At 43.9% G+C, this 23838-nt stretch overlaps 1 protein-coding gene across 1 annotated transcript; it reads left to right on the top strand.

Annotated features, from left to right (window-relative positions):
• The first annotated feature begins 3116 nt into the window (after positions 1–3116).
• Positions 3117–23616, top strand: LOC115651356 (cholesterol 24-hydroxylase). Its single transcript, XM_030562282.1, has 15 exons — positions 3117–3244; positions 11966–12043; positions 12360–12441; positions 13049–13122; positions 14051–14137; positions 14748–14886; positions 15964–16074; positions 16888–17044; positions 17429–17494; positions 18919–18991; positions 19482–19566; positions 20727–20837; positions 21170–21258; positions 21800–21866; positions 22849–23616. Exons 1-15 carry the CDS (start codon positions 3117–3119, stop codon positions 23008–23010), a joined length of 1509 nt encoding a protein of 502 aa, XP_030418142.1. The 3' UTR covers positions 23011–23616.
• Positions 23617–23838: the final 222 nt, after the last annotated feature.

Raw genomic sequence — 23838 nt, 5'->3', positions numbered from 1 at the left:
CGACTTCTTGCTTAACATGCAAGCCACAAACTGCCAGAGAGAGCAGAAAAAAAAATTCTCTCTGGTTCCCTTTTAAAACCAAACTGTTCCTCTCTGCTAAAAAGCCCTTAGCAGAGAAAAGAAAAATATAATATTCCTACTGGCTTCTGGATTCTGTCTATATCCCACCGCTGCCACCATGTTATAACCTTAGTCCCAAATCTGGACCTTAGCGTCCAAATATGGGGGTTAGCATGAAAACCTCCAAGCTTAGTTACCAGCTTGGACCTGGTACTTGCTGCCACCACACAAAAAATTAGAGTGTTTTGGGGCACTCTGGTCCCCCTGAAAAACCTTCCCTGGGGACCCCAAGACCCAAATCCCTTGAGTCTCACAACAAAGGGAAATAATCCTTTTTCCCTTCCCCCCTCCAGGTGCTCCTGGAGAGATACACAGACACAAGCTCTGTGAATCCAAACAGAGTGACTTGCCCTCTCCGTTTCCAATCCTGGAAACAAAAGCACTTTCCTCTTCACCCAGAGGAAATGAAAAATCAGGCTAGCAAATCCAACCCACACACAGATCTCCCCTGATTTCTTCCTCCCACCAATTCCCTGGTGAATACAGATTTAATTTCCCTGAAGTAAAGAAAAACTCCAACAGGTCTTAAAAGAAAGCTTTATAAGAAAAGGAAAGAAAAAATACAAATGGTCTCTCTGTATTAAGATGATACAATACAGGGCAATTTCTTAAAAGAATATTGAATAAACAGCCTTATTCAAAAAGAATACAAATCAAAGCACTCCAGCACTTATATTCATGCAAATACCAAAGAAAAGAAACCATATAACTTACTATCTGATCTCTTGGTCCTTACACTTAGAAACAAAAGATTAGAAAACAGAACTACTTCTCCAAAGCTCAGAGAAAGCAGGCAGACAGAAAACAAAGACCTCAGACACACAATTCCCTCCACCCAAAGTTGAAAAAATCCGGTTTCCTGATTGGTTCTCTGGTCAGGTGTTTCAGGTGAAAGAGACATTAACCCTTAGCTATCTGTTTATGACACCCCCCTTATAAATGAAAAACACTTTTTAATATATTTAACACCATTATAAATGTTGCAGGCAAAATGGGGTTTGGGGTGGAGGCTGACAGTTCAAGACCCCCCCATGTAATAACCTTGTGACCCCCTGAGGGGTCCCAAGCCCCCCAGTTTGAGAACCCCTGGTCTAAGGCGATGTCTACACTATCATGTCAGCAAAACATGTCATTCGGGGTGTGAAAAACACCCCACGAGCAGCATAAGTTTCGCTGGCATATGTGGTAGCATGCACAGCATTATGTCCTCAGGAGACCTTCTCCCCATAGCCACTGCCACTCATTGAGGTGTTTTTATTATGTCATCGCCAGGAGAGCTCTCTCCCATCAGAATAAAGCAGCTTCATGAGGGATCTTACAGCGGTGCAGCTGCATCAGTACAGGTGTGCCACTATAAATTCACTAGTGTAGACATGGCCTTAATAAAGACACTAGATTTGTGGCTTATTACAACAATCTCTAAACCCTTTTTGTCCTGTGACTGTAGGGGTGTTAATTGACCACTTCCCCTTGAATGGTCCGTTAGAATAGGTGTTAACTACTTATGCTAAATCTGTTCCAACTAGTATTTAGCTATGACAGGCTGAGTACCTTTCTCAGATCTGAAGAAGAGCTCTGTGTAGCTCTAAAGCTTGTCTTTCACCAATAGAAATAAAAGTCCAATAAAAGATATTGCGTCATCCACCTTGTCACTTTATTTTATCTAGCAAATTCTCCAAAGCTCCACTAGGTGGCAGTTTAATACTTCGGTGTTTACTGCTGTCACTGTGATGTGTCTATTAGTCATGCAATATTCATAGCCAAGCAACAAGGCAGATGAGATTCAGTCCTATGCTGAAGAACTTCTATGATGCTCTGAGGGACACGGTCATCAGGAACGTTTCCAATACTGAGTATGGATTGCACTACACTGCTCACTGACAAAGAGAAGATACTGCAAAGGTGGGCAGAGCACTTTAACAACGTTTAACTTCACAGTAAAAACATTCCAAGAGCGTTGTAATTATCCAAAACCAAGCATAATAAACTAGGAAACTCAGGGTTTAAGGTTACACTTGAAAGAAATGCAGATATGTTCAGGTAAGAAATGCATAGTTAAGAAAACCAGAAAGCCAAAGCTCTGCCTTGTAGTGATGTCATGCAATGATCATAGGATTACGATTAAGACATTTTAGTATTTGTGGTCCTAGATTAGTTTACATGTGTTTTAAAAGGCACCTTCGATTTTAGCCCTTTGATCTTTGCTGTCCAAGATTTGTGAAATGAATGCCCCAAAAGTCAGCCAACATCATAACAACGAACTATCAAGTGACTGTTTCTCGGTTGCCAACTCTCAGATTTTATCACAAGTTGCACAGTATTGAGTGTTTTGTCTCTTAAATCCTCTGCTCCAGCAGTCTTATGAATTGTGGGAAAATCTCAGATGTTAATTAAAAAGAAAAATTACATTTCTGCTCCTATGCGCCGCTTGCGCTTGTAAACAAGACCCGAATGTGATCTCAAAGTTCACAAGTCAGAAGGCAAATACAGAGAACCCAAAGGATATATTTTTAATATTAAGATTTTTTTTTAAATCTTGATTTTAAAAATTAAAGCTTTTTAGGCCAAGCTCGGGGTGGGCAGGAGGGGTGTTACTCGTGATTTTTGAACCAGGCTGTATAACCGAAGGGGAGGAAAGTCCTGCATTTCTGTATAACACACGAGTTTCACCTCCCTGTATCCCTTCAGTGGATTTTGCCCTGTGCTGACAGCTCCCTTGGGGAATTATTAACTTTCTGGTTTCCCTCTGGTGAGAAGAGCAGCAAGGCTCCCCCGGGGGACGTGGGCCGGGCTGGGGACAGGCTGTTACAGACTCCTTGGCTTTGCGGGGCCCAGCCGGGACGGGAGGCAGAAGAGCCGGGGGAAGGCCTGGGCGGCGCGGCAGGGCTGCCCTGTCTCTTTAAGCACAGCCCTGCGGCGCTTTCTGCCTCTCCCCGAGGGGCAGGGCAGGGAGTCGGACACCCGCCCGACCCCGGCCGAGCAATCTAGCCCCCGCTATGGAGTGGCTGGGGGCCCTGCTGCTCCTCTTGCTCTCTCTTTGCCTCCTGACCTTCGGCCTTTACTGCGGCTACGTGAGAGCCGTCCACGCGAAGTACGATCACATCCCCGGCCCCCCGAGAGCGAGGTAAGGGGGGGCCAGCAGCCTGCCCCCGGGGAGGGACGAGGGGGAGCAAGGATCTTGCTATTTCAGGCATCTCAGCAGCACCCCCCGCCCATGTGCCACACCAGTGCCAGGTCCCCTGGGGGTGGCAGGTTCTCACTTTGCACCAGCCTGGGTGCCCATCTGCTGCCCTGCTAATGTCAGCGTGGCCCAGTGAGGAAACAGGGGAGGGGGCTGCTGTGCTGTCCCTTCGGGAGGGGTGTCCGTGACCTTGCTGGTATTGCAGGGATAGGCGTGCTGGCCTGACCCGCATTGGGTGCAGAACTGGCTCCGTTATAGTCAGTGGCAGCTTTGCCATTGGCTCGAATGAGGTCAGGATTTCTCCTTTTATGCTGGGGGCGGTAAGCACCTGCTTAGAGGCACTTTAAGTCATTTACCTGGAGGATTTGGCTTTGAGTTATATTTGTAGGATTTGGGCCCTGGCAAACCAGGGGGAGGGGGTTGTGATCCATCTCCGGGCTAGCGGACTGGATATGTTTGAAGCTCTGTTTCTGTCATACACTGTCTTTAAACTGACCCTGTTCGGCACAAAGCCTCCCCCCTCCTGAATGCCTGTGATCATATCAGAATTTTTGGACCACGTCAGCTGACAATAATTTCACCTGCTTCAGCATAGTCTTTCCTTACCGTATAGGTGTTCTGTTTTGGCAAAAAACAAATGTCAACAGATATGAACAGGGGTAAAGAGACCTGTAGCCCCAACGTGGCATTGCTGTCACAAGGGAGAAACCAGCTCATGTAGTGGTATTGAGGCTGCTTATTTAATCTTATCTTTGGGCCTGTGTGCCCTAGTAAACTGGGCATATACCAGTGTGTGAGCAGATGCAGCAATAGCATTCTATTGCATAAGCATTCTGTTGCATATTGCAACAATCAAGTTTGGTTGTGTAACTACAGTTATCATGTCTGTCTGTTCAGAGTCTACAAATTAATATTGGGGATACACCAGCTTTAGTCCTGTTTGTAGTTAGATCAAAATGGCTTTCTAGGCCTGTGGCACCATGTAAGTTAAGTTTTTGGTTGTTTATTTGTCTGTTTCTTCTTAAGGATTTTTGGTTTGATCTTCACTGATCAGCCTAGGTAGGATCCTTCAGAATAAGGCTTGTGATCTCTATATCCCTTTTTAATTTCCAACACTGCTATATTATGCACTATATTGAGATTTGTGTGGCTCCAAGTATGAGCTTTATTTAGGCTTGATACCCTGTTGTATATTTTAGAATAGAAACTGGGTAAATTGTTTAAGGTGCTCAGAGCCTTCATTTATGGGCACTTTTAAATTAAAACATTCTGCTGAATAGCTGTGAAAATGATCCTTGCACTGGGGTTTTGGGCCATTTTTCTCACTTGAATGGTTCACATCTTTGATTATCCCATCAAAGGTTTATTTCACATAAGAAATCTAAAGGAAAACATGGAAAAATAGATGTCTTTCCAAACTGACATTTTTTGGGATAATTGTCACATGCTGATACATCCCAGCCTGAGCAAAGGTATCACATCGTGGTCTACAATAGGTATTAGGAATCCGGGAGTTTAATGAGTATTCTAGTCCCCTTGTAGCTCTTTGATCTGAATCTTTGTTCATGTGATAAAGAAAACCATTTTTAAGATCCCAATCCTGTGAGATGCTGAACCCCCCCACAGCTCCAATTGGAATCCAGGACTTCTGCAAAGAATCCTCTGCACTCCAAGAATCTCTGCAGAGCCCTGGAAAACAATGAACTTGCAATGACGCAGATGTGTGAAATGATGCAAATGTGTGAAATGGCTACACTACAGGATTATTCCGATTTTACAGAAACTGTTTTTTAAAACAGATTGTATAAAGTCAAGTGCACGTGGCCACACTAAGCACAGTAATTCGGCGGTGTGCGTCCATGTACCGAGGCTAGCATCGATTTCCGGAACGTTGCACTGTGGGTAGCTATCCCATAGCTATCCCATAGTTCCCACAGTCTCCCCCGCCCATTGGAATTCTGGGTTGAGATCCCAGTGCCTGATAGGGCAAAAAACATTGTCGCTGATGCTTCTGGGTACAGCCTCACCGCTCCCTCCGTGAAAGCAGTGGCAGACAACCGTTTCGTGCCTTTTTTCCTGGGTGAACTGTGCAGACGCCATACCACGGCAAGCATGGACCCTGCTGAGCTCAGGACAGCAATCGTGGACGTTTTAAAGACCTCGCGCATTCTCGTGCAGTCTATGCTGAACCAGGACCTGCAAAGCCAGGCGAGGAGGAGGTGGTTATGGCAGAGCGGCAACAAGAGTGATGAGGACATGGACACAGAATTCTCTCAAACTGCGGGCCCAGGCATGTTGGAGATCCTGCTGGTAATAGGGCAGGTTCTAGCCATGGAACTCCGATTTTGGGCCCGGGAAACAAGCACAGACTGGTGGGACCATGTAGTGTTGCAGGTGTGAGACAATTCCCAGTGGCTGCAAAACTTTTGCATGCGTAAGGGCACTTTCATGGAACTTTGTGACTTGCTTTCCCCTGCCCTGAAATGCCAGAATACCAAGATGAGAGCAGCCCTCACAGTTGAGAAGTGAATGGCAATAGCCCTCTGGAAGCTTGCAACGCCAGACAGCTACCGGTCAGTCAGGAATCAGTTTGGAGTGGGCACATCTACTGTGGGGGCTGCTGTGATGCAAGTAGCCAAAGCAATCACTAAGCTGCTGCTACGAAAGGTTGTGACTCTGGGAAATGTGCAGGTCATAGTGGATGGCTTTGCTGCAATGGGATTCCCTAACTGTGGTGGGGCGATAGATGGAATCCATATCCCTATCTTAGCACCAGAGCACCAGGGCACCCAGTACGTAAACCGCAAGAGGTACTTTTCAATGGGGCTGCAAGCACTGGTGGATCACAAGGGACGTTTCACTAACATCCACATGGGCAGGGCCGGCTCCAGGGGTTTTGCCGCCCCAAGCAGCCAAAAAAAAAAAAAGCCAAGATCGTGATCTGCGGCAATTCAGCGGGAGGTCCTTTGCTTCGAGCCGGAGTGAGGGACCCTGCACTGAATTGCCGCCGAATACCTGAAAGTGCCTCTCTGCTCTGGAGTTGCCGCCCCAAGCACCTGCTTGATAAGCTAGTGCCTGGAGCTGGCCCTGCACGTGGGATGGCCGGGAAGGGTTCATGACGCTTGCGTCTTCAGGAACACTACTCTGTTTAAACACCTGCAGCAAGGAAATTACTTCCCAGAGCAGAAAAATAACAGTTGGGGATGTTGAAATGCCTGTAGTTATCCTGGGGGACCCAGCCTACCCCTTGATGCCATGGCTCATGAAGCCATACACAGACAGCCTGGACAGTAGTCAGGAGCTTTCAACTACAGGCTGAGCAAGTGCAGAATGGTGGTAGAATGTGCATTTGGCTGTTTAAAGGCGCGCTGGCGCACATTACTGACCCATTCAGACCTCAGCCAAACCAATGTCCCCATTGTTATTGCTGCTTGCTGTGTGCTCCACAATCTCTGTGAGAGTAAGGGGGAGACCTTTATGGCGGGGTGGGAGGCTGAGTCAAATCACCTGGCCGCTGATTACGCGCAGCTAGACACCAGGGCAATTAGAAGAGCACACCAGGAAGCGGTGCGCATTAGAGAAGCTTTGAAAACCAGTTTCATCACTGGCCAGGGTACAATGGGACTGTTGTGGTTTTTTTCTCCTTGATGAAACCCACTACCCCTTGATTGACTCATTCCCTGTAAGCCACCTCCACCCTTTGAACACAGCTTGCTTTCTAAGGAAATAAAGTCACTCTCGTTTAAAAATCATGTATTCTTTATTAATTCATTTTAAAAAGAGGGAGAGAACTGACAAGGTAGTCCGGGTGGGGTTTGGGATGAGGATAGGAGAGAAAGAAAAGACCACTAAAAAAATTTCATAATAATGACAGCCTTTTGGTTGGGCTGTCTGCAGGAGTGGAGTGGGCGGGTGCACAGAGCCTCCCCGCACGCGTTCTTACTCGTCTGGTGGGTGAGGAGGCTAAGGAACATGGTGAGGAGGGGTAGTTATACAGGGGCTGCAGCGGCACTCTAAAATCCTGCTGCCATTCCTGAAGCTCCACGATACACCGGACCATGTCAGTTTGATCACACAGCAGCCCCAGCATTGGATCCTGCCACCGCTGATCTCCCTGCCGCCACTTCTCATCTCGAACTTTCCTCCTGTCCTCACATTCGTCCCTCCTGTCCTCACAGTCACTGGCATCTTTCCTATACTTTGATACCACGCCCTTCCACTCATTCAGATGAGCTCTTTCATTGCGAGTCACTTCCATGATTTCCGAGAACATTTCAACTCGTGTCTTTTTTTTCCCGCTGCCTTATCTGAGATAGCCTTCGAGATGGAGTAGAGAGGCTTGAAAAATTTGCAGCTGCATGAGGGAGGGGAAAAAAGGGAGAGAAGTATTTAAAAAGATACATTTTACAGAACTATGGTTATACTCTTTCACGGTGAACAACACTATTCACCTTACACAGCACATGTGATTTCACTACAAGGTCGCATTTTGCATCTTAATATTGAGTGCCTGCAGCTCTGGTGTTAGATCTCACAGATGCAGGTCCGGGCAGCAGAATTCGGCTTGCATGCGGCCATGGTAAGCCATTGTCTTTCGTCTTGTGCAGACTTCATATATCCAGCACCCTCCTTTCCCAAATAGCAAGCAAAGCCCATTGAGTGCTGCTTCTTTCCTGTCTTGTGCAGCAGCAGAAACCACCTCCCGCATCCAATTCTCTGGGATGATCACTTTACCCCTCCCCTCACCATGTGGCTGGTATCATGGAAGATCACTGCTAAACACCCCCCTCCCTTCCCCACCGTGTGGTTGGTAGCAGGGAAGATCCCTGCTAGCCAAACACAAAAAAGCTCAGCGCCAATCACCCCCCGCTTCCTCCTGCTTGGCTACTTGCAGGTAAGGATTTCTTTTCAGCCACAGGCAAACAGCCCAGTAGGAATGGCCATCTCTGTTCCCTTAATTAAATTCCTGAATTTCAAGCAGGTTACCATGAGCGATATCACTCTCCTGAGGATAACACAGCGAGATAAAGAACAGATGTTGCTTGAATGCCATCAAACACCGGGACTATACTCAGCTAGGCTTTGTCGTGCAATGATATCAGATTACTTGCTACATGCATGGCATGGTCAAGTGTCCTACCATGGAGGACGGAATAAGACTGCCCTGCCCAGAAACCTTCTGCAAAGGCTTTTGGAGTACCTCCAGGAGAGCTTCATGGAGATGTCCCTGGAGGATTTCTGCTCCATCCCCAGACACGTTAACAGACTTTTCCAGTAACTGTATTGGCCGTGAATGCGTCCCAAGTCCTCAGGGCAAATTAATCTTTAAAAAACGCTTGCTTTTAAACCATGTTTTATATTTACAAAGGTACACTCACCAGAGGTCCCTTCCATGACTTCATTGTCTGGGATAGTGGCTTGGGAGGGCTGGGAGAGTAATTCCGTCAGGGTGAGAAAAAGCTTCTGGTTGTTGGGGAGAACAGAGTGCTGTGTGCTCTCTGCAAGCTTGTCTTCCTCTTCCTACTCCTCATCTTCCCCGTCCACAGAATCCTCAGGCATGGCTGAGATTACCACCCCCACCTCGGAATCCACAGATAGGAGTGGGATAGTGGTGGCGGATCCCCTAGAATTACATGCAGCTCAGCGTAGAAGCGGCATGTTTTCAGCCTTGCCCTGGACCTTCCATTTGCTTCTTTGGTTTTCTGGTAGGCTTGTCTGAGCTCCTTAACTTTCACACGGCACTGTACTGAATCTCTGGTGTGGCCTCTCTGCATCATGGCCTTGGAAATTTTTTCAAATGTTTTTTCATTTCGTCTTTTGGAATGGAGTTCTGTTAGCACAGAATCCTCTACCCATACAGCGATCAGATCCAGTACCTCCCGTGCAGTCCATGCTGGAGCTCTTTTTCGATTCTCAGGAGACTGCATTGTTACCTGTGCTGATGAGCTCTGCGTAGTCACCTGTGCTGGTGAGCTCTCCACGCTGGCCAAACAAGAAATGAAATTCAAAAGTTCACAGTGCTTTTCCTGTCTACCTGGCCAGTGCATCCGAGTTCAGATGGCTTTCCAGAGCAGTCACAATGGTGCACTGTGGGATACCGCCCGGAGGCCAATATCGTCGAATTGCGGTCACGCTAACCCTAATCCGACACGGCAATACCGATTTCAGCGCTACTCCCCTTGTTGGGGAGGAGTACAGAAATCGGTTTTAAGAGCCCTTTATATCAATATAAAGGGCTTCATTGTGTGGACGGGTGCAGGGTTAAATCAGTTTAACTTTGCTAAATTCGGTATAAACGCGTAGTGTAGACCAGGCCTCAAACATGCTGGTTTAGTCATTTAGGGCCATAGAGTGCTGTCTGTGTTAATTAGCGTGGCAACTGAGGCTTACATACCAACAGCCTCTTAAAAAAAATATGCAAGTGGCCTGTGTGAAGAATATATGTTCTGTATTATCTTGGGTCCTGATCCTGCAAACCATACTCATTAAACTCCTGGATTGCTAACACATGCTTAACTTTATGTGTTAAGTCCATCAGGTGTCCCATTGATCAAAAAAGCATAAGTGGAAAAAAATGTGGTGCTGTCCTTTCCATGGGAGGATGGGGTAGAAGTGTTCTATAGTAGGACCGTTGACATGTTCCGTCTCCATCAACCAGCCACTGGGCTAGAGCATACATAGAGTAGGATTCAGAGGCCTTTTCTATACTAAACCTTTCTCCAGCACCAGTGCTGCTCAACCAGCAGGAGCACTAGTGTAGACAGGCCACTTTTGCCACCAGTGTTCTAACAACTAGAACTGCTCTAAGCAGATCTAGACAATACTATCTATGGTACGCTTTGCAGGGCTCTTACCACTGTAGTGAGCACTTCACATGCTTTTAACATAGTTCTTCTCTCAACATCCCTGTGAATTTTACCAATAGGGAGCTGAGATAGAGCAACAAAGTGACTTGTCTAAGGTGACACAGAAAGTGTTTGACAGAGCAGGGAATTGAAACCAGCTCTCCTAAGTACCAGGCTAGTGCACTAACCATTTGGCCATCTTTCCTCTGTCATAGTGAATTAAACCACTGGCAGCCAGCGTATGTGAGCATTCCCACCATTGTTACCACCAGTGACTCTGGCACTGGTGGACTTGCATTGGTGGGAAATTTTGAAGAAAAATATCTGTGGTGAGGACAACAACCACAGTCGTCAAATGAAACACGCAGAAGGGGAGCCAGGGCTACAACTTTGCTCCTTTATGCTCAGAAAACACAGGTTTCTGATACTTCAGCTAAAGGAGAATTTCTTTCGCTAACAGCAGCAGGGATCCTGTCTTTTTTGGTCCAGTTGCTAGAAGGGAACTTCACTGATTCACACCCACAAAGGGTTAAAAGAGTTTGTTATAAACCGTTGGGTAATTTTATTAAATGCTTGACATTTTTAGTAACTGAAAGAAGCTAGCATAGAGAAAGGGAACCTGTGCTTTGTACCATAACAACAGCACAGCTATCTGTGTCTCATTTGGAAAACTGATCCCCTTAAGCACAGCTTGTTGGTTTTGTGAGAAATTGCAGTAGGAAGCTGCTGAGCCAGATCCTACTTCCCACAGACTCCCCAAGTCAGTGGGAATTCCCAGCTCGCCTCTAAAGGAAGGAATTGATGCATGGGTTTTAAATAAAGCTGATGCATTTGATGGATTAACACCTTTTATTCATTTATGTAATTTCCATATTAGCCAATACTTTCCCTTCTGATTTTTCCTCTTTATTTCATAATTTGAATGAACCAGAATTTGTAGACAGAGAGGGGCCAATTCTAATCATACTTTCAGCAGTGTAACACCATTGACTGAGTTACCATGGTGTAAAGATGTTCAGAATTGGGCCCACATTCTCTCTTCTGTACATACAATTATATAACAACTACGGCATGGATTCAGGAATATTAGACTGAAGGCATTGGGTCCCTTTATCACTGATGCCAAGACAGTTACCACTTGTAATCCCAAACAACTCAGATTCTTACACAGACAAAAGACTGTCTCATTTTACAGAATAGCGGAGTCTTTGTGCTCAGTCTCTGTTCACAGACCTTCTTCCTACAGAATGCAGAGAAATCTGCAGAACAATTGAGGGAGTCTTGCCTTGTAAACATCAGAGAAGGGGGTGGTGGGGAATGTGTCTTTTAGGAGGGGCTGTGCGTTGTGAGTGTGTTTTCTTAAAAGGAAAGAAAATACAAGCAATGCAGACAGCACATTAGTGGAAACCAGAACAACGTGATTAAGTTCTACAAAAGTTTACAAGCCACACAGAGTTGCAATCACTGTATCTAGAAATACACACTCATTAATACAATCTACTCTTGTCCTCAAATGAAGATTTAAAGCACATTTCAAAGGCAAATAAACATTATCTCTATTATTACAAATGGAGAAACTGATACGTAAGGTCTAACTTGTGTCAGTTCACACAGCAAGTTAATGGCAATGCTCCCTGCCTCATGCAGATCCCCCAAGACCTGCATATTCTGGGAGCTGAACCAATAAATTCTTCCAAGTCCCTTCCAGCCTTTAAGTCTATCTCCCATATTTCATTCCGTCCATAGACTCTTGAGGCCTATAGACAGAGTAGTGTTTCAGCCTTAGGATTAGACTAAGATCTAGTTTTGTTTTCTCCAGCTTTTTACTGGGACACCTGCCAACCATCTGGAGGATGCTAAAGAAAAATGAACTGGTGCTTAATCTCTTCATACCATGGTAAGTTGTTATATTTCAATAATTTTTCTTTTATTGAACCACACCACCACTGAGCATTACACAGGAGAGGGACATGCTGGCATCATTTACCCTATATCACAAATTGGGAAACTGAGGCACAAAGAGATTAAGTGATTTGCCCTGAGACACTCAGCAAGTCAGTGACAGAGTCAGGAACAAACCATAGGTCTTGCTGTAAGTGCTTTGCCTAGGTGTGACGGTAGCAGTGCCCATTACACTGTATTGTGTTTCTTTGAGGTGTTTTCATTTCACACATGATCTGCACCATAATTCTTCTCCCTCTTTTCTCTTGTAGGGCAGAGGAGTATGGCCCCATTATACGTTTTAATGCTTTTCACAGAGTCTCGCTAATGGTTCTAAGTCCAGAAGGAGTAAAGGTACTGCATAAATCATCTGACTGGAATCATCCTATCCATCCACCCAGCCATCTGTCCTCTTATAAAATGAATTGGTGTGGTGCAGTGTTTGGAGTCTTAGGTTAGGAGCCAGGATGCCAGGGTTCTAGTTCTTGCTGTACTGTTTGCCTTGCACTGTTGCCGTGATTCAAGCCACTTGTGACATCTCTTTCCAGGATAGTGGATGCCCGCAGCACTTACTGCAGTCAATGAGAGCTGCAGGTGCTCCACACTTCCAAAAAGTCATCCACTAACTGCTAGATGCCTCTGTTTCCCCCTTCTGAATCATAGGAATAATAGTGATGTGAGATTTGAGCAACTTTTGTAAGGCACTTTCAGATTCTGGGAGAAAAGGTATTCTAGTGCCAGGCCGGCAAAGAATCCTTAAGTTCTGTAAGTGTACAAATGAGGGAGACAAACCCTCTAAAATAACTCTGTCTGGCAGATAAATTCCTTCCTTCCTAATAGTTCATGGGACGACTTTGTGTGATTCATGGAGCCTGTTGCCTGTGGACTTTTGGTAAAACACAGAAATTATTGAATGCTCGAATGGCTCTTTATATTTGCTGACTGTGGGATTTGATTTTAGGAGTTCCTGATGATACCACAGTACCCGAAGGATCGAATAACATATAGCAAATTCTATGCTATATTTGGCATGAGGTAGGCCAGCTCCAATCAAAAGCATCGTCTGCTTAAAATAAATTTAGATATGAATAAAATGGGAGGAAGGGATTAAATTTGCTTTGATCGGATCTGGATTTGACTTTAAATTGGGATCCCTGGCTAACCCGCAGTCATCATTGGGCACAAGGCACCCATTATAGTAATGTGATGAGACTCAAATAGAATCAACTGTCTTTCTAGTGGACCAATGGAGAGTACACGTGGAAGTCCTTTATCTTCCACATTCCTCCCTTGTGGGATATACACCTAGCCTCAGAACAGTTGGGCTTCTGTGAGCTGAACCCAAAGCAGATGAAAGTTTTCACAAGACTATTTTAAAAAATAAATCAATCACTGGTTGCCCTTTATTGAATCATTCCATTGTGCATAGGGGTATTCAGCTGCTGGTTTTAATCATAGAGGGGGAAAATATCCTACCCTGCTAGCATGATCTGCTGAAACATATAATGTGGTACTTCAGATATGATTATTTATGGTTTTGGACATGGTAGTGTCTAGAAGCCTCCATTCATGGATCAAGGCCCAGTTGTGCTAGACAGTGTACAAACACAGCTGTCTTTTAAAGTAATTTCCTCTTCCACTGGCATGAGTGGAATAATGTGCTTGGACCAACTTAGACTCATAGACTTTAAGGTCAGAAGGGACCATTATGATCATCTAGTGTGACCTCCTGCACAATGCAGACCACAGAATCTCACCCATCCGCTTAGTGCTTCCTGAGAAAAGAACATATTTATAATTGGAAATTACAAAATATTGCCCTATTATAAAACCAAGTAGGCTAATGAGAGCTCAAGCAGATGGGGAAAGGCTGCTATACCTGTGGCTTAAAAGAATTGAAAACTTCACATCAAATCCCTTGCCAGAAACTTTTTCTTTTCCTTAATCCTCATCTTTTTGTTAGATTTTTAGGGAATGGCTTAGTGACTGATCTTAACCATGATCATTGGTACAAGCAACGGAGAATTATGGATCCAGCTTTCAGCCGAACGTAAGGGGCTCAAGCACCCACGGAAAAGAAATAGGGGATGCTCAGCGCCCACCAGCCACAACTGTTTGGCAGCTGGTGGGAGGTGCATAGGGAGGGTGGAGAGCAATCGGTGGGTAGGGGCCTCGGGAGGGGGCAGAGCGGGGTGGGAAGAGGCGAAGTAGGGGCAGGGCCGCAGAGTGGAGTACCCCAGGAAAAATAAAATTCAGCGCCTATGCTTAGAGGAAAAGGTAAGCTAAATCTTGGCTTTCTGTTTCATTTTGGGTCTGATCCCAAACCCACTGGAGTCAATGGGAGTCTTTCCATTGAAGTCAGTGGGCTCTGAATCAGGCCCTTTGCTCTGAAAGTGATTCATTCCATGGTTATTCTTATCTCTAGCAGGATTGAATTCCACAGAAGTAGTGCAAGCAGAATTTAGCTCGTTCTATTGTGCTTAAGCAAGTGATTATACCAGGTGTTTTCTTTAATTTGGAAAAATGTATGTAGCTATTTTGGAGTTTAAAATATCATTTGAAAATTTTTTTATTCTCTAAATTTTCCTTTGTAAAACAAGTGAAGATAATTTTTCTTTGAACAAAGATGCCCCATCACTAATATTTTTTTAATTGTCCAGCTACCTGATTGGTTTGATGGAAACCTTTAATGAAAAAGCAGAGGAGCTGATGAAGAAGCTAGAGGAAAAAGCAGATGGAAAAACTGAACTGGACATCATGAGCATGATGAGCCGAGTGACTCTGGATGTTATTGCAAAGGTACAGACTGTCTGACTTCCTTTTTCAATTGTAAGTGACAGAACAGTTGAAGTGCAGATACCTAGGCCAAAATCAAGGGGCTGTAGCTGTGAAACAGAAAACTTTCCCCTGAAGGCCAGTCTAGTTCAGGCTGAGAGTGCACCACCTCTACACAGGGAGAGTAGTAGCATACTCCCTAACTAGACCCTCTGAGGTCAGTGTGAAGTAAGATAACTACTCGCAGAGTAAGGTACCACTCAACCTGCCCAAGGGTGGCAGAATATGATCTGCAGTAAGGGATGGAGGGGAAACATTTTCAGAAGTGTTTTATGTCCCAATTTAGAAACCCCTAAGTGGCTTATGTGCTTTTCGGAAATAGGACTTTGGCATGTTTTGAACATTTTGCTTAGGGGTTGTTACATTCAGACTGTGTGTGGTGTGCAATTGGAGGTGTGATTTGCACCTCACGTAGCCATACCAGTGCTAGCTTTCATCTAGCTAGCACTCTAAAAATGGCAGGGATTCAGTGTGGACTAGCAGCATAAGTGCATATCCAGGGTCCCAGATGGGTTTGTACAGCCCATGCTGAAGCCTATGTTGCCATTTTTGGTGTACTAACTTTGGTGTACCCAAGCTCACACCTGCAGTGTAGATGTAGCCTGAGAGAGTGCCCAAGGCCGGGGTCTTCTTCTCCCTCTCCTCAAATCTCAAAGGAACATGTCAGTATTAATTCACGTGTGTATAGTGTTAATTGCCATTGTGCATCAACAAAAACTTGCTATGGCTACATCTTCTCTGCAGGAGCCAGCACGAGGTTGGTAGAAGAGAGCAGTAAATGACTACCCCCATTGGGTAAGTAGTGTGACACAGAGGGGTGTCTCTGAGCCACACTCTCTCTCACAGGGGCTGCTTCTGGACTTTAGATACCACCGTTTGCTCAGGGCTGTACCTAAAGGTAAAATCTAACCCTTAGGTACTAGCATGATCTAGGAACAGGGCATGGGTCTATTCATGAGTTTTGGTTTTTTTAAATTATAGATGCAATAAGCAGAAGGATTTAATCAGCAAATAGATGCCTCTTTCTCTCAATATCCTCAGGTGGGCTTTGGCCTAGAATTAAACACGCTGCATGATCACCAGACGCCTTTCCCACATGCCGTGTCCATGGTCATGAGAGGAATGAATGAGATACGTATCCCTCTTGTGCAGGTCCGTATACATCTCACTTCAGTTAGTGCTCTCTTCAGAGTGAAGCTGTAGTCATTGCATGCATATTGACTGGTGAGCACAGTGGGCTGGGGTTGTGTGTTTGGGCCCGTTCGCAATAGAAGAAGGATCAACAGATTGAGATGGTTCCTGTGTCTTTCCTTTCCTCTCTCTTTTTGAAATAAAATTTCAGTAGCAATTTAAGAAACTCACACACTGAACAAAATATTTTCTTATCTCCCCCCTCTCTCTCTCTGAATAGAAGCATAAATGCATCTGAAAAAAGGATCATGATCTTTACTAGAGCTGGTTAGAAAATGGGTTTTCTTTCTGTGAATTTTTTTTTTAGCAAAAATTCATATGCCAAAACTTTTCAACTGAAAACCAAAATATTTTTATTTGAAAATTGCTGCCACAGTGTCTCATGGGAGTTGTAGTTCAGATGCCTTGTGTTCCCATTCTCCTCTATAGGTCAGACACCCTGGTTAGACTACATCTCCCATGATGCAGGAGAGGGTGCATTTTGATGCTTCCCAGGAGTCCTTGGCCATGGTGCATGAGGCAGCTGAACTGAATTATAGCTGTTGTGAAGTGCTACAGCAGCATATCCAAACTGAAATATTTTGGTTTTCAAGCATTTGGTCTTTCAAGAAAAAAATCTAAATTTTCCATGGAGAGCAAATATTTTTAGCAAAAAATTTCATTTAATCAAACCCAGTTTTTTATTAAGAACAGTTTTGACCAGCCCTAAGTCTCTACACCTCTTTTGTTTATTCTGCAAAGCTAGTAAAATGACCAAGTACATTTTATATTCAGTACATGCCAGGAAAACAAAAATTGATAAAGGAGATCCGGGAAAGTGTGAGACTGCTGCACCGTGTAGGAAAGGAATGCATTGAGCAGAGGCGAGAGGCCATCCAGAATGGGGAGGAAGTCCCACGAGATATTCTTACTCAGATCCTGAAAGGCGATGGTAGGAAACACAACATTCTCCGATTTCATTATTCTGTGAATTGTTTTGCAGGGTTAAACAGTGGATCCAAACATGCCCAAAATTTGGGGATTCACTTCTGGATCTGAACTTTAAGGCTCAGTCATTTCTAACATGGTCAGGAATGTTTCTTTCAAGCTGAAGATCCAAACAAGGGTTTCTTTACAAGTGGGACCTTGTCCTGGAGATTTTTGCTCCTTTCTGAGTTTAACATATACCTCTTTTTACATTTAGAATTGGAACTTGGGTTCCAGGTCACCACTGAGTCTCCTCCTCCCTTCTAGCCCCCCTGCCCCTTCCTATGTCCCCAAAATGTTGTTAAAGGGGCAAAGTGAACTTTCATAACTACATTGTTTCCTATCCCAGCAGCTCAGGAGGAGACTGGAGATGATGAAAATATTCTGGATAACTTTGTCACTTTCTTCGTTGCTGGTTTGTACAGTAACTTTTTTACTCTGACACATAATGTGGGAAGCTATTGAAAACAGTATGCATTCCCAGGGGGTCTACAATGAGAGTTACTAAGGGCTTGATTCTCTCTCTGACACAGGTGTAGGTCAGGAGTAAATCCATTGCAAGTTACAGTGGTGTAAAATCAGTTTGAGTGGGATCTGGAGTGAGAAAAAGGAAAAAGACATTTAACTCTCCCACCCATCAGATAAACATAATCAAAGAATATCTGGACCAGTGGCTCCCACGCTATGGTCCACAGAGCAGCACTTGATGATGGTCTGCAAAGAGCTGGTTAGTCTCGTGATTCTGTCTCCTCCCCTAGATCTCATTGAAAGTAGCTAAAAGACATTAAGGGAAATGTGGTCTAAATGCAATTCCTATAAAGTGAGGGCACAGTGTGTTGAAAAAATGTGCTCAAAGAATAGTTATCAATGGTTTTCTGTCAAACTGGGAGGATGTATCTAGTGGGGTCCTTCAGGGGTCTGTTCTTCATCCAAAACTAGTCAATATTTTCATGAATGACTTGGATAATGGAGTGGGGAGTATGCTTATAAAATTATGAATGATGCCAAGCTGAGGGGTATTGCTAACACTTTGGAGGACAGGATTAGAATTCAAAAGACGTGACAAATTGGAGAATTGGCCTGGAATCAACCAGATGAAAATCAATAAAGACAAGTGCAAAATACTGCACGTAGGAAGGCAAAATCAAATGCACAAACACACAATGGGGAGTAACTGAGTAGGAAGTAGTACTGCTGAAAAGGGTCTGGGGCTTCTAGTAGATCACAAATTAAATATGAGCCAACAATGTGATAAGGTTAATATCATTCTGGAATGTAATAAAAAATTATGTAAGACACAGAAGGTAATTATTCTGCTGTACTCAACACGGATATGGAGTAGTGTGTCCAGTTCTGGGCACCATACTTCTGGAAAGATGTGGACAAATTGAAGAGTGCAGAGAAGAGCAACAAATAAGGTTTGAAAAACCTGAACTATGGGGAAGATTTAAAAAACCTGGTATGTGTATTCTTGAGAAAAAAGATTGAGGGGGGTCTGATACTTTTCAGAAATGTTAAGGGCTGTTATAAAGAAAATGGAGATCTGTTGTTCTCCATATCTTCTGAAAGTAGGACAAGAAATAATACACTTGATCTGCAGCTCAATTTGTTTGTGGTTTTTATTGCTGAAGGTCTCTTACATGCATATCTCAACATTTATGTGATTTCATTCATTTATTGCCTAGCACAGTATTAAAATTAAGCATTTGAGACTTATTTTTTTAGAGGCCTCAATCTGGCCTCTGGTGTTGTGGTCACAGTTGTATTGGTGCACTTAATTTTATATAGAAAAGTAATTTTTTCAATGTTACTTTTTAAATAGATTCTCAATATTTTTAGGTCATGAGACCACTTCGAATCAGTTATCATTTACAATAATGGAACTGGGGCGGCAACCTGAAATACTAGAAAGGTATGTTCACTCCATGTTTAGTTTGCCAGCTCAGTTCTCTGACTCTAGAGTGAGCATGTTGTGCCCCATAATAATTATAAGAACTATTAAATAAACAGTATTTATTCATAATAAATCCTAATCTGTATTCCAAAGTAAATAATATTTAATGCAATTCACACTGTAAAATAAAAAACATGGAAATGAGATTTTTCAATTCTATTTAAGTAATTTATTTAGAAGTCTTTATACCAAGCTCGTCTTGTCTGCAGATGGAATTTATCACATTTGATTGCATTATACTTTATGAATACTGCTGTGGTACTCATCCTGGAATATTTGCTCAGGCAGTCAGCCTTTGGAATCAATAGGCATTTTGTCTGAGGGAGGAAGGCAAGATCAGGCTCAATATTAGGATGGTTTAAAAAAAACAAACAAAAAAACCCTATTCACTTGGTCTAGCAGGAAATGGATGTCAATAACTACAGCTTCTCCTTCATTGCACCTCTAGACTTCATGCTGAAGTAGATGAGGTTATTGGAGCCAAGAGGGACATTGACTATGAAGATCTTGGGAAGCTTGAGTACTTGTCACAGGTACAGTAGGAGAATGAGGCCAAAAGGGCAGTTGGCGTTGTTTTGCAGCACTTTTACCATGTCATAGCACAGCCATTAGGGGCTCTGAACTGGTTTCATTTTATACAAGCAAAAGCAGCAGTCAGTTCTGACAGTGTTTGTCCTAGGTATTCTGAGCCTTCAGGGGTAGCATAACCTTGTGAGAAAAGATGTTCTTGGGTTTTCACTGTGAAATCACACACAAATCCTTGCCTGCTTAGTTTAATTATTATCGGAGCATAGAACTAGGCAAAGGTGTCAACATATCCCGGCGCCGATGGGTGCTCGCGCCCTCCCCACTCTAACTCCACCCCTTCCCCGCCCATGCCTCGTCCCCATTCCAACCCTTCCCCAAAGTCCCCGCTCCCTCCCTGTCCCTATTGGACCCCTTCCCAAATCCCTGCCCTGGCCCCACCTTTTCTCCAAGTGTGTTACATTCTCCCCCCTCCCTCCCAGCGCTTGCGCTGTGAAACACCTGTTTTGCATAGCAAGCGCTGGGAGGTAGCGGGAGAAGCGGAGCCCGCCGCGCACAAGGGAGGAGGCAGAGGCGGAGGTGAGCTGGGAGGGCGGGGCAGGGAGCTGCTGGTGGGTGCAGAGCACCCACCAATTTTCCCCCGTGGGAGCTCCAGCCCCGGAGCACCCACGGAGTCGGCGCCTATGGAACTAGATTTCTCACTCACTCTCTATATTTCAAGTGAATCTCTGCCCTTATTTTGACAACATGGGTTTATAGCCTGGAACTCCACCCCAGAGAGTCTGTCTTGGGGTGACTGACCAGGTTTCAGAGCCTGAGCTCCAACCTAAGTGGTAATAGACTTTACACTGCTATTTTTAGCACTATGGTGCAAGCCCCACAAGCCCAAGGCAGTTGACCTGGGCTCTTAGTCTCGCTGCCGTGGGGTTTTTTTGGTTGTTTTTTTCATAGTGTTCTCCTTACACACAAGGCAGTAAGAAGGGCAGAAGTATATGTATTTAGCTGTCCTGCTTTGCTGGCCATCAACTTCTCTAGCTAGAGCCTTCCTTATATTGTTCACCCTCCAGATCAATGACCTGATTGGAAATGCTATGGGGGAAGAATTAGCATCATATCTCTTCTCTCCATGTTGTAATAATTAACTCTTTGTTACTCTGTGCTGACACAGGTTCTCAAAGAATCCCTCCGATTATACCCTCCCGTTCCAGGGACCATACGTTGGACAGGAAAGGAAAATGTCATTGAAGGTGTCAGAATTCCAGGAAACACTTCTCTCTTTGTGAGTTTGATGGCTGCATCCAAAACCCATCAGGTTGTAGGTCCACACACAATGGAGTTAGACACTATAGAGCCAGAATTCCCTGCTGGCATAGTTCATTGACTTTGGGGGAGTTATGGCAGCAGAGAATTGGGCACTGAAGACCAAAAGAGGAAGGTGTGAAGGGGGCTTTTGGACCCAGTTTGTGGCAGTACGTCAGATCCAGTGAGGGGGAGGGTGATGCAAAGTCTTTAGTTAGAGCCAAACAGAATTATTTTTGTCCTTGTGAGCCATCAGACAGGCTTTAGCAGTGTGCAGCTCATAAATAATACAAACACACATTTTATTGGCAGTTCAGCACATATGTCATGGGGAGGCTGGAAAAGTTTTTCAAGGACCCACTGACCTTTAATCCTGACCGATTTAACAAAGATGCACCAAAGTGAGTATATTTTACTACCATGTTACCAAAACATAGTGAGTAACCATTATGGTAAGAGCATTAACAGGGGAAATGTGTTTATTATTGTAGCTTTATGCTCAGATGCAAATCCAAGCATTATTGTTAATAATTTTGTGTTTTATACAGCAGGTTTTTATCTCCCATTCTCAAAGGAGAGTGGTGGTATTATTATTATTTTTTTATTTTATTTATTAACATTTAGACTTGAGTAGCACCCAAAGGCCAAATCAGATTGGGGCCCATTGCACTGTGAACCGTCCAAATATATAATGAACGACAGTCCCTGCCCCCAAGAGTTTACAGTGTCATTTTCCTCATATGACAGGAGATGGGTACAAAGACTTATGAAGCTATTCTGCTGTTAGGTTAAGAAGATGGCGCCTTCCAATGAGTCAGAGGTGTAAAGACATTATTCTGAAGCTATTCAAATTACAGTTGTGATGAAATATTTGACTTATAAACCAGCTTCTATCATTTCAGGGCAGCCATCAGAATAAATGTTGTATTTTTTTTCTTGTAGGCCATATTTTACCTATTTTCCATTTTCTTTGGGACCCCGTTCCTGTATTGGACAGATATTTTCACAGGTAGGCAGGCCTCTGAAGTTGTGGTGTATCCCACCTTTTTCATAGACTCCAAGGCCAGAAGGGACCATTGTGATCATCTTGTCCGACCTTCTATATAGCACAGACCATAGAACTTCCCCCAAATAATTCCGGAGCAGATCTTTTAGAAAAAACATCCAATCTTGATTTACGAATTGTCAGTGATGGAGAATCCACCATGACCCCTGGTAAATTGTTCCAGTGGTTGGTTAATCACGTTCACCATTACCAATTTATGCCTTATTTCCAATCTGAATTTGTCTAGCTTCAGCTTCCAGCCATGGGATCGTGTCAGACCTTTCTCTAATAGCTTGAAGAGCTCATTGTTAAATATTTGTTCCCCGGGCAGTCAGATCACCCATTAAACTTCTCTTTGTTAAGCTAAACAAATTTTATCTGTTGCTTCATTGGTACATGCTGTGCCATGTTGCTGAAGCAACAGGCAATCAGACAGGCCCAAAGGCATAGAGGCAAATCTACTGCCCTGGCCTCTTCCCCTGAGAGCTGGGATCCCCAAGGCTGTCCTGACGCACATTTGTGGACGGTGCAGGGAAACTGGCCTTGCTGTTTGTTGCCTGCTCTGCAGCTCTTATGTGGAATCTTCTGTTTTTCCAGTCTCCCATGCTGCTAATGGAGCTCATCTAAATGCAGTTATACCTGCGCTGGCAATCCTCATATTAAAGTGGATTGATCCGTATCCTTGTCTCCAAGCCAGACCTAGAACTTAACCAACAGACACATCTTTGTGCCTATAATATATCTCCAATTCGGGAATGCTGCAGGTGACTGAGGAACACCTCTCACAGGGGCATCTGTCTCCCTAATGGAGTTACAATAACACCGTAGCTTGTATCGTTTTAAATCTCCGTATTTTACAGAATTGTGCAATGTCTTCAATTTAAATCTCTTCAGCCAAAGAAACATTTGCATCTGCTGATTTTGAGTGTTCTTTTCTCCTTAACAGATGGAGGCTAAAGTGGTGATGGCAAAACTGCTTCAGAGGTTTGAATTTCAGCTGGTGCCAGGGCAGAGCTTTAAAATTTTGGATACAGGAACCTTTAGACCAAAAGATGGTGTAGTGTGCATATTGAAACCACGGATCATTACAAAAGGGTTCCAAAAATAATGGGAGTAGGGAGCAAAGGAGTCAAATGGTGGTGGAGTTTCTCCCCAGATTTTAGAGATTTTGTAGTCACTTTTGAGGGGTGCTATATAGAAAATGTTGTTAGCTCACCCCGTAATTACTGTGGAGAAGTTCAGGAGTTTCATTTGAATCTTGTTGATCTGGAAGCTTTGCAAAAAGCGGACTTTTCATTAGGTACTGCCTGGTTCTCATCAGACTTGGAAAAATCACAAGAATATCATATCTCACTCTGCTGCGTGTGATGACAGACAAACCTAAACCTGGTCCAGGTTTTTCACTGATTTCAATGGGACCATTGGGCATAAGTTCAGAAGCACCTGAGCATTTAAACAATGAATCAAACACTTGGTTGAATTGTACATTAGTTTTGGCTTGAGTTTGGGGGTGAAAGTTTGGGTTCATTCTTATTGCACCCAAATCATTTTCCCCGCCCATGCTCTAAACTGTAATAGTGCATGTTACCCTTGCTCTGAATATGATTCAACATATGAAAGCTAATGGCAGGGGAGGGGATCAGAGGCTGCATCTATTATCTATCCTAGAGCTGTGCAAATACTGGATTTTCTGATTCATTGACAATTCCAAAATAGATTTAAAAAATTGTTTCAGAATGAGCAAAAATGAATTTAATTTTTTTTTTGGCAACTCAAAAAAGTAAAAAAAAAAAATTGGATTGAACAAAATGTTTTTATTTCAAGCCTTTTTTAATGTGTTTAATTGTTTGGTTTTTAATAAAATTAAGGTCAGTTTCTAAATGAAAAGTTATTTTGAATCAAAACATTGAAATGTTATGTTTTGTTTTGAAAATTT

Source organism: Gopherus evgoodei, chromosome 4 (assembly GCF_007399415.2).
Source record: "Gopherus evgoodei ecotype Sinaloan lineage chromosome 4, rGopEvg1_v1.p, whole genome shotgun sequence".
NCBI classification, from domain to species: domain Eukaryota; kingdom Metazoa; phylum Chordata; order Testudines; family Testudinidae; genus Gopherus; species Gopherus evgoodei.
This window is presented reverse-complemented; position numbering and strand designations above follow the sequence as displayed.

Excerpts from the sequence above, each read along its gene's own strand:
- LOC115651356 (XM_030562282.1), top strand. The coding sequence starts at position 3,117 with ATGGAGTGGCTGGGGGCCCTGCTGCTCCTCTTGCTCTCTCTTTGCCTC. Across the intron at positions 16,075-16,887 it reads TACGTATCCCTCTTGTGCAG|TACATGCCAGGAAAACAAAA; the intron begins GTCCGTATACAT and ends TTTTATATTCAG. Across the intron at positions 21,259-21,799 it reads TTTAACAAAGATGCACCAAA|GCCATATTTTACCTATTTTC; the intron begins GTGAGTATATTT and ends TTTTTCTTGTAG.